Source organism: Cervus canadensis, chromosome 20, assembly GCF_019320065.1.
Source record: "Cervus canadensis isolate Bull #8, Minnesota chromosome 20, ASM1932006v1, whole genome shotgun sequence".
In the NCBI taxonomy this organism is placed as follows: domain Eukaryota; kingdom Metazoa; phylum Chordata; class Mammalia; order Artiodactyla; family Cervidae; genus Cervus; species Cervus canadensis.
Window position 1 is genome coordinate 10,503,508 of NC_057405.1, and position 16,358 is coordinate 10,519,865.

The 16,358-nt window shown below is 38.8% G+C and overlaps 1 protein-coding gene across 7 annotated transcripts in view; it reads left to right on the forward strand.

The window, feature by feature from the left end:
• KLHL32 (kelch like family member 32) overlaps positions 1–16,358 on the forward strand; it is a 208,400-nt gene that overhangs the window by 25,185 nt on the left and 166,857 nt on the right. For all 7 annotated transcript variants that reach the window (XM_043439171.1, XM_043439179.1, XM_043439173.1 and 4 more), the window contains exon 2: positions 9,789–9,876. In XM_043439171.1, coding sequence (XP_043295106.1) covers positions 9,854–9,876 — 23 coding nt within the window. In that variant the 5' untranslated portion in view covers positions 9,789–9,853. The remainder of the gene's footprint in view (positions 1–9,788; positions 9,877–16,358) is intronic.

Consider the following 16,358-nt stretch of genomic DNA (forward strand, 5'->3'; position numbering starts at 1 on the left):
GCATTGTTCTTAATATTTATACTGGCTTCTTAAACCTCTGTAACTATGCTGTGAGGTAGGTAGTATTATTAACGTCATTTTATAGAAAGAGGAAACACACAGAATGGTTACATCCTTGTCCAAGGTCATGTTGCTAGTGGGCTGGGAGTTGAAACCAGACAGTTTCATGATAATATTTGCACCGTTATCCTTGTGCTAAATGCCTTTCTGAAGCCGAAGACCAGATTTTAAAGGGTCCACAAGAGAAATGGTTATGCTGAATATTTTCCAGAAAATTATCTCTGATACCTGACATCTTGGGAATTATTGACCATTTATGAAAGAAATTTTTGCTTACTCGAAATCCCTGAAGCCCAGCTATTCCACATTGCTCATTCAGATGGCAACACAGTCTGTGACTGGGTTGTGAACTCCAGTCAGACTTTGCTAGGTCCTTAATCCCAGCTCTGTCACTCACTAACTCACTGACCTTGGGACAGGTACTTCATATTTACCTCAAACTCGTCGTTGGATTGATATTCTCTGCTTGGTAGATTCCTAGCGGTGGCATTCTTAGCAGTTTCCCCAGAGAGACTCAGAGTTCTTGTCGTTTTTAATGGTATGTGGATAAAAAGTATTTAGCTAAGACATTAAATAGTTCCTGGGACTTAAAATTTTTGTGCTGTCAGTGGGAAGGTCTGTTTTTCTCTTCTGCAGAATTATTGAAACCATAGGATACAATTATGGTGTGCTTTCTTCATGAAATAAAAATGGTGGTTTTGTTTTACTTATATTTTATAGCACTATATACTGTATATCCTGTAAGAGGTAGAATATCACCAAAGGGCAATAATATCTTCATTAGAAAATACACTTAAAAACGGATCTTAGATTTGGCGCATTGGGAAAATTAGGATTGATAAAGAAAGGATTCTACTTCAGTCATTGTGAAATACCAAACATGATGGATTTGACAGCCTTCCCCCCCTTCCCCGACCTCCCCCACACTCTTCTCTCTGAGATTTGTCCTCCCACTTGTTGAGCCCACCCGAGCCTATTGACTGAGCCAAGAAAACAGACTCCACTCTCCTCCTCCTCTTCTGACTCATGCCAAAAAATCATGGAGCAATTCAAAACATGCCTCAAATCATAAAATATAATGTGGAAAACTTTCTTGTCTGACTTTGGAATATTCTATCATATTCTTTTGTCATTAGTGATGTTTTAGATGTACTTCATTTCTTCAGAGATCTCCCTGACCACTCAGACCAACACATGCATTGACTCTGTCACATCACATCATTTTGTTCAGTGTTGCCCCAAAGTTTTAAACTCACATTAATTTTTAAATGAAATTTGGATTTCTTTTTGGTTTTGATATCTTGGTTAAGATTATGTGCATATTCTGTAAAAGACTTGTAGTCTTTAATGACAGAGAAACGTGTTTTTGGAGATGTTTGGAACTTCTGCATTTGTGATAAAACTGCATTAACTTCCTGAACAATAACTATTTTATAAACAATTCATTTTTTACCAAGTCTTCTGGGAACAAAGTTCCTTCTTACACAGAGATCAGTGGGACATGGTCCCTACCCCTGTAATTCATAAAGATATCAGTTAAGGTGCAGCTCAATGCAGCTGAAGGAACTTAACCTCATGCCCACGTCCTTCTACTTTACATCTCTTTTGTAAAAGAAAATTATGCTTTAAAAAGCAGTAGCTTTTATCACTTGTCATGTTAGGGAAAAAAAAAAAGACATTTTGTTTTACAAAGTCATTGTAATCTTACTCTTTTACATGCCATCCTGGCATATGGTAAAAGCAGTTTAAATGTTGAATGAGTGAGAGAGAAGATGCTTAGTGAATAGTTATAGTAAATTCTTTGTTATTCAAGCCTGGTCAGATCTCTGTTTTCATGGAAAACCAAATGTTGTGTCTGAGAGAATTAGCATGTTTGTTATGAGATGAGAAGTGCAACACACTCAAAGATCTGGGGGCTTCTGTTATACTTTCGTAAAATAAGAACCGTGTACAGCTGGAGATGCAGGAGAGCTTACTAATTAAAGAGAGTGGGTCTGGATGTAGACTGCTTCCCAGGTGGTGCTAGTGGTAAAGGGTCTGCCTGCCAGTGCAGAGACGCGGGTTAGACGCCTGGGTCAGGAAGATCCCCTAGAATAGGAAATGGCAACACAGGCCAGTACTCTTGCCTGGAAAATTCCAGGCAGAGGAGCCTGGTGGCCAGCAGTCCAGAGGGCCGCGAAGATTCGGACGTGACTGGGTGACTGAGCTCTATTACTAGGATGGAGACTGCCTACCTAGGTGTTCACCCTAGCTCCCGTACTGTTGTGTAACCTTCCTGAAGTTACTTAATTTCTCTAAACCCTGATTTCCTAATCAGGAAAATGGGCATAAAATAGGACTTACCAAGAGGGCTTCCTGTTAAAGATGGTGGACTGAACATATGTCTACGTTGTATCTTCAGCTGGTACAGAGTTCTTATCTTACAAGAGTATAACTTGGAAGCCTCCTTACATTTCAGTGTGTTGTACTTTTCATCTGGAAAGCCTCCTCCTCTCTCTCTGCATCTTTCAGTGCTCCTCCAGTTAACCTTCCTCCACTATTCTAACCAACATCCAGCTTGCCTTTGGCAGGGCGATGTGGTGCAGCAGAATGTAGCAGATGGATTTGAGTCTCAGCTTTACCAGTTCCCAGGTTTTTTTTTTTAAACCTCAAGCATTTTAGCTTGCTGGGCCTCTGCTTTTTCTTTGGAAAAAATGGGCCCATCCATAATTCTTATAATGCTGGGTCAATGTAAGAAAACTATATGTAATATTGCATGTAATCCTAGCCTCTTTATTTAAGTACTTGAACTGTGGTGCTTCACCAGTTTTAATGCTTTTTGCACATGTGAGATACATACCAGCTTTTTAGCACATCAGCAATCAATTTAAAGTACAGCTTCAATTTTAGAAATTGTAAAATGAGATGAAATTGTGAATCTCCCAGCTGAAGAAAATGCAGAATGTCTTGTACTATTAATGTGATGCCAATGTGGATGTTATGCCTTGGCGCTAGTGGCAAAGAACCTTCCTGCCAATGCAGGAGACATAAGAGAGACAGATTCGATCCCTGGGTCAGGAAGATCCCCTGGAGGAGGACTTGGCAACCCACTCCGGTATTCTTGCCTGGAGACTCATGAACAGAGGAGCCTGGTGGCCTGCAGTCCATGGGGTCACAAAGACTCCGACATGGCTGAAGCTACTTCACATTCTATGTGGATGTTATCCCTTCCTTAAAGGTTATAAACTATTTGAAGGACGGACACCATTTTTAATTCTTTTGTGCCTGTCATCACATCTTGTTCAGTGATTACTGGAAATGTATTAAGCCTTTAGTAGATACTTGAATGAATGAAGAGTCCATGTTTTAAAATTTAATGGTAAAACTTTCTCTGTTTGAAAATGGAGTTTGGATTACATCTAGATCATATGTTAAAGGACTGTGAACTGAATATTTTCTATTTGTTAGAAGGCAGTCATTAATAAGAAGAATGGTCATTCATTGTCTGAATAATAATTTTTTCATACCGATTTTTTAATGAAATAAAATAATTATATAAATGTAGCATATTTTCTCCATATTTTTGTCATACAGATATTTTTATATATTCAAGATCTACATTTTAACCATCTACAGAGATGCAAATAGTTTAATTTTCAGTGGTCTGAGAACTATAAGAAATTCTTTAATGAAAAAGTTTTCATGGCAACATTTTTAAAAAGCACATTAGGATGTTATAATTGCAGGTTAGGTTATTTTGACAAGACTGTGTAACTGATCTAAGCATTTTATGTTTCTATTCGCAGAGGAGTGATGGAGCTAAAAATTAAAGAACTGGAAAGGGGTGTGTTAATGTGACTGGAAGAACTGACTTAAACGTATTTTATTTTGGTTCACAAGGTCTCCAGCTATATTCATGAGGGTGACTGCATATTCATCCTTGTTCTCACTAGAGGGATTTTTAATATTCAGCGCAGCATTTCCTTTTAGGGCATGCATTTTGATAGTATGGGCTTCACAGGTGGTTCAGTGGTAAAGAATCCATCTGCCAGTGCGGGAGATCTGGATTCAGTCCTTGATCTGGGGAGATCTCCTGGAGAGGGAAATGGCAACCCACTCCAGTATTCTTGCCTGGGAAATACCATGAGGAGCCTGGTGGGCTACAGTCCACGGGGTTACAGAAGTGTCAGACACAACTGAGTAACTTAACAACAACATTTTGATAATAGTCACTAAAACATTGTGATTTAATACTTGCAAATAAGCTGGCCTTATGATTGCATGTTTTTCATTCTAAAGCAGGTATACATTATACTTTTTCTACTTTGGGGGATTTTGTGAGAATAATTGTAGTCCCAGGGGGTTCAAGATAGTGAGCAAGATAGATATAGATCCTGCCTATATAGACAGGATGATCAAATTATTTGTGATCGAAACTGGAAAACCACAGAAAATAAATGCGGGTGCAGTTAGTAATTACACTGGGACAATAGACAAAACTATGGCTACTCCAGGATGGTTCATTCTCCTTAAAGAGCTCACTGTCTTGGGGTGGGGCTAGGGGCAGAAATGAGGCTAAGACAATAGCTTCTAACCCCCCTTCCTCAAAGAAGTAATCATATAGAGTGCTAATTATGCTGTGTGTTTGGATGTATAGGTGTTGTTAGAGCTCATAGAAGAGTAAGGACCTGGGACCTTGGGGAGTTTTAAGGAAGGCTTCCCAGAGGAGGTGACCCCTGGGACTTGCAGGATGAATAGGAGCTAACTAGGTAAAAAGGACATGGGAAGTTCTGGGCAGAGAAGATGGTTGGTACCAGTATCCTGAAGGGAGAGAATAGCTCAGTGTGGATGAGTGGATCTGCGTGATAGATGCTGTATCATACTAGATAGTAAAATGTGGAATAGAATAGTATAGAAGAGCTAGAAACTCTGCTGCATGAGCTTTCATAGATTCATGGATATTGGCTCTCCTTTCCTAACTAGATACATGTGGTTTCCTCTCACCCTGTTCAAAACAATTGATGATTTGACGTGTCCAATAATTTTAAAAGGATTTGCTTTCTCCCTCTTATGAGTATCTATTTATCTGGGATTATTGTGCTGGGTCAGTTTATACTAGCTTTGTGTCCTGGTGACCGTTAGTGAAATCCAGCTACGAAGATATTTATTTGACTTTTTGTCTCTTCCCCCCTCGCACCCATAGGATAATAAATACTCAGTAGATCATTATATACCTATTTATGGCTTATATTGTTAAGAAGATCTTACTGACTCTATTTATTCTTTAATTTTCATATAATCTATATATTTTGATTTTAGTGTGACTTCAAAAGTAGTAGTTTTATGATTTATTATAAAACTTGGAATTAGAGCAGAATAATTAAGAGTACAAACTTTGGAGTCAAACAGTTTTGATCCCTGAGACTACCAATTTCTAGTCCTGTGCCTTTTGTGAATTACTTATACCTCTGGTTTGTTTATCAATAAAATGAAAATGATATCATCCACATTAGGTTGTTGTGAGTATTAAATGAGATCATGCATATGAAGTACCTCTTACTGTAAGAACAATCAAAGAAAGCATTTGGCTTGTGGTAGTGGTGAGCTTTCTTTGGCATTGCCTTTCTCTGGGATTGGAATGAAAACTGACATTTTCCAGTCCTGTGGCCACTGCTGAATTTTCCAGATTTGCTGGCATATTGAGTGCAGCACTTTCACAGTATCATCTTGTAGGATTTGAAATAGCGCAACTGAAATTCCTTCACCTCCACTAGCTTTGTTCGTAGTGACGCTTCCTAAGGCCCACTTGACTTCGCATTCCAGGATGTCTGGCTCTAGATGAGCGATCACACCATCGTGGTTATCTGGGTCGTGAAGATCTTTTTTGTATGCTGCTGCCGCTGCTGCTAAGTTGCTTCAGTCGTGTCCGACTGTGTGCGACCCCATAGACGGCAGCCCACCAGGCTCGTCCGTCCCTGGGATTCTCCAGGCAAGAACACTGGAGTGGGTTGCCATTGCCTTCTCTTTTTGTATAGTTCTGTGTATTCTTGCCACTTCTCCTTAATATCTTCTGCTTCTGTGCTCATCTTTGCATGAAGTGTTCCCTTGGTATCTCTAATTTTCTTGAAGAGATCTCTAGTCTTTCCCATTTTATTGTTTTCCTCTATTTCTTTGCATTGATCACTGAGGAAGGCTTTCTTATCTCTCTGTGCTCTTCTTTGGAACTCTGCATTCAAATGGGTGTATCTTTCCTTTTCTCCTTTGCCTTTAGCTTCTCTTTTCTCAGCTACACAACCATTTTGCTTTTTTGCATTTCTTTTTTTCGGGGATGGTCTTTCCCTGATGCTGGGAAAGATTGAAGGCTGGAGGAAAAGGGGATGACAGAAGATGAGATGGTTGGATGGCATCATTGACTCAATAGACATGAGTTTGATTAAGCTCCAGGAGTTAGTGATGGACAGGGAAGCCTGGCGTGCTGCAGTCCATGGGGTTGCAGAGTTGGACACGACTGAGCAGCTGAACTTAACTGAGTAGGTTTATTTATTTATAATTGTAAGTTAAAACAAAATAGCAGATATTTAATAGGCTTTAACATTATAATCTCAAGAATAAAGCCTGAATGATTGTCTTTTATAGATTAAAAGAGTTGTAGGGTTTTGTAAGAATGGGATGGTTGTGTTCTTTTGGCCTCAATTTCTATTCAGCTGTAAACTGTGCTCTAATCACACATTGGACCTTTCCTGTTAGAATTAAGCCATCTCCACATCTTTTTTGTTTGGAGGGAGAGCTTAGATGTTTTCACCCTCTGAAAGGGCAAGCATCCTTGTTACCTTCGGGAATGAGGTTCCATGCAGGAAAGTGTACCAGTGGGGTACCCTTGAGTGTTTACCTTTCAAACTAAAGGGATATCTAATATCATTTATTGCACACCATGTGATGGTGTACTGGTATTAAAATATACTAATTTACTGGTATTAAAAATATAGCAATTTATGAAATAATCAGAATTAAAGATAAATTATCATATGCAATACATAATCTAATGATACTATAAAATATATGTAGTAAAGTATAAGAAATATTAGTGAATAATAAATAACAGTAATTTTCAGGGATTGATTCATCCTTTAACTCATTTTAACTCCCAGCCTTTAAAATGGTGTTCATTTCACTAAACACTGTAGAATGGAACAGATTGTAATTAAAGAATTTCTGAAGAGAACTAATTTAGTGAGTTGGTCTCCAAACAATAAAGGAAGTTATCTTGAGATTTTCAATTGCTATATTTGGAATGTCTGAAAATATCAATAAAGTGTGTCCTTTAATTTTGGATTATTGTAACTTTTAGGATTATTGTTTTATATTCACCTAGTTATTGGGAGCATTTAAAAATATTAGAAGTTCAGAAAGATTAAGGTTTTTTCACATCTGTAATAATAATAATAAATATTCTTATGCCATCTTAAAGTGTCCATCTCTGTATTTTTTGTGTTAGGCAATAAGAACCTGGAGTTTATAACCTAGTTTGTGAAAGGAATATGTAGCAGTGATAGGTTGCTAGGAAAGTCTCTAAGCTAGTTAAACAATGTGTTATGAATTATTCTGATCCTCTTTATTGCTCAGTTGTAGTGAATTAATTGAAAATGATGCTCATTTTTAGATTGGTCAAAACTTAGAAATAAATGAAAAGTGTAGGTGTCCTATTTTCAGTAATTAAAAAAGCAAGAAATAAGTATGAATGTATGACATGTTTGAAACAACCTGGTGTTCGACAACAGTGAAGTGAATCCTCAGCAAATTATGATATATGTGTGTGAATTAGGACAGTTTGAAGGTTTGGGTACAGTGTAACAAATACTGTATTTTAGGTTGGAAATCATAGGTCTCTATTTTATAAAATTAGCAGAAATAGGCGCAGCTTTATATATTTCTTTCATGTGTTTTTACACTGTTTTTGCTTTTCAAAATGAAACTTAGAAGAGAGCCTGTTTAAGATGACTCAAACTGGAGTTAATTTTGATACTTGGGTGTATTAGAAAATGGGAGCTAGAGCCTCTAATGAGAGTTGTAAAACATAATCATGGATTCAGTGTTTATATATATAAATATATGTATTTTATATTTTTTCTGACTCTTTTCCTTTATAAGTATTATAAGATACTGAATATAATTCCTTGTTCTAAATTGTAAATCATTGTTTATCTATTTTGTATATAGTTGTGTATATCTGTTAATTCCATACCAAATTTATCCCTACTTCCACTTTGGTAATCATAAGCTTGTTTTCTGTGTCTGTGTGAACCTGCTTCTATTTTGTAAACAGATTCATTCATATTATTTTTTTAGATTCTACTTATAAGTGATATCATGGAATATTTGTCTTTCTCTGACTTTATTTAGTATGGTGATCTCAAAGTCCATCCATGATGCTGCAAATGACAAAATGTTTTTTTTCTTTTTTACGGCTGAGTAATATTCTTTATATACATACACACACACATATATATATATACTACATCTTATTTGTCCATTCATCTGTTGATGGACCCTTAGGTTGCTTTCATGTCTTAGCTGTTACAAGTAGTGCTGCTATGAACATTGGGGTACATGTATCTTTTTGAATTAGAGTTTTAGTAAGTTTAAGGAATCGCTGTATGGTTTTGCATAGTGGCTGCACCAGTTTACATTCCCACCAATGGTATAGAAGTGTTCTCTTTTCTCCACACCCTCTCCAGCGTATATTATCTGTAGGCCTTTTGATGACGGCCCCTCTGACAGGTGTGAGTCGTCAGCCAGGTACCTCACTGTAGTTTTGGTTTGCATCACTCTAATAATTAGCAGTGTTGACCATGTCTCATGTCTCTGGTGGCCATCTGTGTATCTTCTTTGAATAACTGGCAGTTTCTGCCCATTTTGGATTGGTGGTTTGCCTTTTTGATATTGAACTGTATGAACTGTTCATATATTTTGGAAATTAAGCCCTTGTCACATTGTTTGAAAATATTAATATTTTCTCTTAGTCCGAAGGTTGTCTTTTCATTTTGGTTATGGTTTCCTTTGCTGTGCAAAAGATTGTTTGATTAGGTCCCATATGTTTGTTTTTGCTTCTATTTGTGTAGTGAGTGTTGTTTGGAAAGCTGGACTGCTACATGTATATCAATGAAATTAAAACACTCCCTCACACCGTAAACAAAAAGAAACTCAGAATGGGTTAAAGACTGTGCCCATGGGATTCTCCAGGCAAGACTACTGGAGTGGGTTGCCTTTTCCTTCTTCAGGGGGTCTTCCCGACCCAGGGATTGAACCTGGGTCTCCTGCATTGTAGGCAGATTATTTACCCTTTGAGCCACAGGGAAGCCCCTAAATATAAGACATGACACCGTAAAACTCCTAGAAGAGAACATAGGTAAAATGTTCTCTGGCATAAATCGTAACAATGTTTTTTCAAATCTTTATTTTTCCCTCTGGCCATAGGATGTTTTAATTTTTAATGTAACTCTTTAGCTATTTTTGGTTCTCAAATTTTAATTTTTAGTCCCTGAAATTCTAATAAGGTGAAAAACTTTAAAACTTACAAGCATTCTGAAACATTGCCTATTGCAAGAGCATTCAGTCAGATTGTTGTATCTTGTCTATAAAACTCTTCAAGATTCTAAAGTATTAGCATCATGAAGGCCCAGAGTATGTTTGTTTTTTTCTTTTTCTTGCATTTAAGTCATTGTGCTTTTCTTTCTTGTCTTTTCATTTAGCTGGAATGCTTGCCGACTCCTCTGCGACCTTCTAAGGCTAAGACCCTGAGGAACCCAGCTGGAGAATGCCGTCTGAACGCTTCCTCAGGTGGGTGCTGGGGTAGTGAGCCTTGTGTGACTTGAAATCCTCCTATTGCAACGTCTGGGACCCAGCATAGGGAAGGCACTTAAGTATTGGAAGAATTAAAGCAAACCAGTCTGTTAGTGTGTGTGAATTTAGTTTGGTAGCACAAGGGCTAACCACTAAGATGTAATTGCTGCCCAAACTTAGATATGTTTAATGGTTAAGTATTTCAAATAGTACTTTTTATCTTTTTTATCCTTTTAATCTTTTCTTTATTTAGGATGCTAACCTCCCTCAAACTAACGGTATATATCCATAAAGATATATTATGTAATAAATAATCAGAAAATCACATATACATGACTGTTGTCCCTTTTAAAGCAATCATTTGACATGTAATCAGTATAAAAATATTAATGAGATGTTTTTGCTTTCTTCTATTTCATACTGTGTCTTTGACATCCAGTGTACATTTTCCACTTAGAGCCCATCTCAATTTGGACTGGCCACGTTTTACTCAGTAGCCACATGTAGCTAGTGGCTATTATATTGGACAGTGCAGGTTTAAGGAGTTCCCCAGAGGAAAGGGGATTGGGGTTGCCTTGCTGAGGCCAGGTCACAGGTCACCCTCTGCACTCACTTGTGAATTTCAAGGTGGCACCATTGCTTCCATGGAAGACCTTTCCCAATTTTAGGATGACCTTCAAACCTGTGTACCCTCGGAAAATGTGGCTCCTGTCTTATGTTTGTTTGCTTAGTATTTCAGGAAGTTTTAGGAATATGTTTTTCCTTCCTTCTTTATCCATTCCTCTGTCGATGGAGGTTTAGATTGCTTCCGTGTTTTGGCTGTTGTAATCTGTGCTGCAGTGAGCATTGGGGTGCATGTATCCTTTCTGATGATGTTTTTTTCCAGATACATGCCCAGGAGTGGGATTGCAGGGGCATATGGTAGCTCTGTTTTTACTTTTTTAAGGAACCTTCCATACTGTGCGCTATAGTGTTCTGTACCAGTTTAGATTCACACCAACAATTTAGAAGGGTTCCCTTTTCTCCACACCCTCTCCAGTACTTTTTGTTTGTGGATTTTTTTATGACAGTCATTCTGGCTAGTGTGAGGTGATGTCTCATTGTAGTTTTGATTTGCATTTCTCTGATAATTTAGCAGTAGTGAACATCTTTTCATGTGCCTCTTGGCCATCTGTATGTGTTCTTTGGAGAAGTATCTATTTAGGTCTTCTCTCTGACGTCGTTTTTGGTTGGCACCAGGCTTGGAGGTACTATTGGCATCTAGTGAGTAGAGGCCAGGGATCCTTCTAAACATCTTACAGTGCGCAGGATAATGCCCATAGCAAAAAATGTCAGAATGTCAGTTTCGCTGGGGTTGAGAAGCCCTGCTCTAGATCTGGCATCCAGCCAATATAGCACATGGAAGGAGACCATGGTATCGGTCTGCCACCACTAAGCAAAGTGCTTTGTTTCTGGCTACCACGATCCATGTGGATTCTTCTCTAAATTATTTTTTACTTTAAATTTGCCATCTCTGACCAACTCTGAGCCCGCTGCCATCTGTCCTCCCTAGCACCGTCATCTCCGCGATGGCCTTTCCCTCCCTGCTGCGGCACAGACCTTCCTTCCCCCGCTTTCTCCCTTTCCCTGTGCCCTGTGGGACTGGCGCACCGGGGTCTGGTATGTGCTCCGCTGTGTCATCTCCCTCACCCTTGGAAGCTCTGAGCACCTCCTGCCTTCACTGGGCCCTGTCTTTGTCTGGGGCACCACTTGCTTGGCCGCTCTCTCGAGTGGTGGCCTTGTTTTCTCAATTCTCATGGACTTTAGGGATGGGTGTAAAGAGCTTGTTGTCAACCTGGGGCATAGTTTTGCATCTCCGTCTTTACTCCTCATATTGGTTGTCTGGGAAAACGACAACAAAGACGGGCTCTTCTGAAGGTGGTGCTCTTCAGCTCTTCCAGCCTCTCCCCCTCCCCACGCCAGCAGGGTGACTTGCTCTCATCCACTGTGCATTTGGCATTGGGCTGACAGTCTCCTCTTCACCACCAACCCTTTCCTGCCTCCCGGTGCCCTCCGTATTCACAGGGAGGATCTGCCTGACTTCGTGGCCTTGGATCTTCTACCTGCGTGTGACCTTCTCCCTCTCTGAGCCACCTTCTCCCGTGGTCACGCCATGGATCTTGCGTCCCCAGAAGATGCTCAGTTTCTGAAACCATTTTGTTCCTACCAGGGCCTTCTCTCCTTCTAGCTTCCTTTTTTACCTACCCTCACCATGGTGCTACTTTGACCTCATTGCAGTGTCTCATTTAGTGGCCGGACCACTCCACCAAATCCATCAACATTTTCCTTCTCTCCTATTTCCCTTCTTAACCAGTTTAGAATCTGTCCCTCTTTTAAATCCTTAATTTCTCTTGCTCTCTGCATTTGTCTGACAAAATCCCAACCCAGATGATCCCAAGTATCTGTGTTCTCCTGCCGACACTGTCCAGGGGAGGTTGGCTCCGCTGAATGTTAAGATTCAGCAAGCAAAAAAATAAAACGCCTTAGGTTTTAATGCATGTTTCTGCTTCATTTATTCCTTCCCTCCTGCTGCTCAGAAAGGAGGCATTTCTCACAGCTGAGCCCAGCCCTGCTTCTGTCTTTTGAATCCTGTCTTTCTTGTCTTCCCAGCAGCTTTTGACTGTTGCTAGTCTCTCAGCCGTGTTCTGGAGACACAGCTGTGCTTCTGTCGTTCTCTCCATCCTGATGAGTTTTGCACCTCTAGCCAAGACCTCTTTCTGAGCTTCAGATCCTGCTCTAGGCCTGTGCCTGTCCTCAGGGTTCCAGCCGCGCATGTTCTGTAGACTTGGTGTCAGGGCCTTGCCCCCTCCTGCCACGGGCTCAGAGCACTTGCTGTTCCTCTGCCTGTAAAACTCTGCTCTCCCCCTTTGCCATGGTAACTTGTTTGCATCCTTCAGCCTGCAGCTCCAGCAAGACTTCATCAGAGAGGCTAGCTTATTTGATTAAAGTTTAACTACCTCACAAAACTGAGGGTTCTGTGAAGGCTGCTATGCAGATAAAGTGTTCATCATCTTACCTCCAGAACCTGGTACAATGCCTGGCCCAGGATAGTGAATTTTTGAGTGAATAAAGGAAGGAAGGAAGGAATGAAACAAGGTTATCCATTTATAAATACATTTCTTTCTGTGTCATCTTCATTATTTTTTGGTCATTGACTAAGCATATTGTATCTTCTTTGCTTATTATTTTGACCCTTACTATTGCTAGCATTAATTGAGAAGTATTTACAAATTGTAAAGTGTTATTAAAAATAAATTTAAGTTCCTTGGTGGTTTTTGTTTTTTTTTAACAGCCTGTCCACTTCCCAGGTGATACTAGTGGTAAAGAATCTGCCTGCCAATGCAAGATACGTAGAGACGTGGGTTCTATCCTTGAGTCAGGAAGATACCCTGGAGAAGGAAATGGCAGCCCACTCCAGTATTCATGGGATTCTGGGAAATCCCATGGACAGAAGAGCCTGGCAGGTTACAGTCAATGGGGTCTCAAAGAGTTCGACATGACTAAGCAACTAAGCACCACTTAAATAAATAGGGTTCTTTTAATATTAATATATTTAATTTGTATTAAAATATTTTGACTGTAGAATGGAAGTGATTAGGGCACAGTTTATCAGTAGACTGAACTGAGATAATCATGCATTATCCTAGTTCTAGTAGGTTTTTTGGTCCAGTCCTTTTCTTTTTGGTGTCATCTATTAAGGAAATGAGGATCTCTACAGTACTTGACTATGTTTAATATACAAGTATGCAGCACCTTATTGGTAACCTTACTTGAAGACTACTTGCATATATCTTGTATATCTAAATACTAAGTAAACATTTATCTGGAAACTGACTTGAATTTTTAAATTTGAATTTCAGATATTTAAAAACCAGATAACCATTCTGGAATTTATATATTATAAACTGAGTGACCTCAGTCGAAATTTGTGCTATAAAAATGAGACTCTGAGAGATTTCTGTAATCAGAAACGTTCACTCTGAGCTTGAAGTAATGGTTTGTGATAACGCAGTGCTTCCCTGTGAGTGAGCTGAACCGTGTTATGAACTTCATGCTCTGCATTTGATTTTTTAGTTTTTATCATCAATTTCAGAATGAAAGTTAAAGATTTAAAGTCATGAATAGTTCTGTTCCTTGAGATCTCATTTATTTATCTCCCTGTTAACTGGATGCTACATTTGACCAATCAGATGGTTGCTCCCTGGCATCACTAAAAAGCAATTTCTTGCTCAGGGAGTCTGGGGCTTCCTGTGTTGTACCTGAGAGGGGCTGGGCCCTGTGAGAATCAAGAACAGCCAGACTCATCAGCAGCCTGATGGGGTATCTGAAACCCTTATACAGTCCATGTGGAAAGAAATGAGGAACATATCCCCAGGGAACTTGTAGACTGTCCCGTAAAACCATAGCATGAAGTATATATATCATTTAATCTTTTCAAGCAGACACTTTTTTTTAAGTGAAAGGAAACTAGTAAAATGAATTTTAACAATATATTTTTTTAACCCAATATACCCTAGATATTATCATTTTGACATGTAATCAGTATAAAAATATTGAGATATTTTTGCATTCTTTTATTTAATTCTATGTCTTTGACATCCAGTGTACATTTTCCACTTAGAGCCCATCTCAGTTTGGACTGCCCACGTTTTACTCAGTAGCCACATGTAGCTAGTGGCTATTATATTGGACAGTGCAGGTTTAAGGAGTTCCCCAGAGGAAAGGGTATTGGGGTTGCCTTGCTGAAGCCAGGTCACAGGTCACCCTCTGCACTCACTTGTGAATTTCAAGGTGGCACCATTGCTTCCATGGAAGACCTTTCCCAATTTTAGGATGACCTTCAAACCTGTATACCCTCGGAAAATGTGGCTCCTGTCTTATGTTTGTTTGCTTAGTATTTTAGGAAGTTTTAGGAATATGTTTTTCCTTCCTTGTTTCCCAAGGACTGGCCGGGCACTGCTCTCAGTTGGTAGTTTGCTAATTTGCAGACGTTTGATGCCGAGGAAGCCATCTGTGGGATGTGTCTCCCCACCCTCGTTCAGAGATGGTGCGTAGTAGTCTTCGAGTCTCCGCCTCCCTGGTTTAGGATTATCGGCTTTACCCTGTGGACCGGTGGGCTTGCAGCTGTGATCTGTGGCTGCTTGCGCTTTCACACTTAGAGAGTTGAGGTCTTTTGCAGATTTACATCTTGAGAGTTGAGTGGGAATTTCCTTGCAGAACATAATACAATGACTTGTTGATTAATAGGCCTTTATTTCTTGCCAAATGTTGGAGTACTTGTTTCTGCTTTTAAGGATTCCTAACATATTGGTTCCAAAACATTTGGTATCTTGTGCCAAGTGTTGCCTTAAATATTTAGCGTGCTGTTTTCTTTAAGCTTGAATATTTCAAGCCCAGCCGAAATGATCCTGTGAAATTGTGCAGCATCCCAATTGTTTCAGAGCTGAGCCCTTTATTCTTTGCCAAATTTCAGTTTACAGCTGCTCTTTCCCTGGCAAGATTTATTCTCTGTCAATAGATATCTGGAATGCAAACACTGATTCAGTCTTAATAATACGGATGTGAATTGTGGCTCTATATTTGGAAAATGAGTAAGGAAACGTTATAAGACAGTTATTTTAATATATTCTCCTGTTCCACTACAAATGAAATTTCAAAATACATTTATTTGGCATTTAAAGTATTCTAAAAGGGAGAAAAGTTATGAGAGTTTCACATAAATGTTCTAAGATTATCATAATTAAAATCTATTTTCTCTCTCCAGACTTAATCATTGCAAAGATAAATGTTTTTGAAGCATGATTTCTGACTTTTCTTATCACTATCTCATGTTATTATGCTAATGTGTATTATTTTTCAAAGATACTTTGATTTCGAGATTATGCATGGTCTAAATATATAATTAATATGGACTTTGTGATTTTTTCCCCCTCTAGCATAGATTTTTGAGATCCTAGATCATTTTTTGCCTTTGTTTCAGTTTTTTTTTTTTTTTTTTTAAGCAGGAGGACAAATGGCATTATTATATTCATGGTAATAGATTCTCAAAATGCCTGCTCTTGGGCCATCAAGAGCATCTCTGTGAAAGAGATATTATTACCTGCCTCATAGTGTTGTTATGAAGATTAAATGAGTTAATAATGTAAATCACTAAGAATAATTCATGGAACATAGTAAGGGCTTTGTGCTTGTGAAGTGTATAAAAATGTCATCCTTTTAGGAAAGATTTTTCAAAGACTGTCTTAAAGCTTATTTAGCTGATATAATACTTCTATTTCTACTCTGTTCCTTCATTTCTTTGAGCCATGCTAATTAACTCCATTCTAGCCTTTGCATGGCAGTATGTATAAGAGTTATTTATGCTTCCGAGCATGATTTTCAATTACTGACTTTAAAAGTCTGCCTATAGCTAGAGATGCTAGATGAATATTTGATGACAG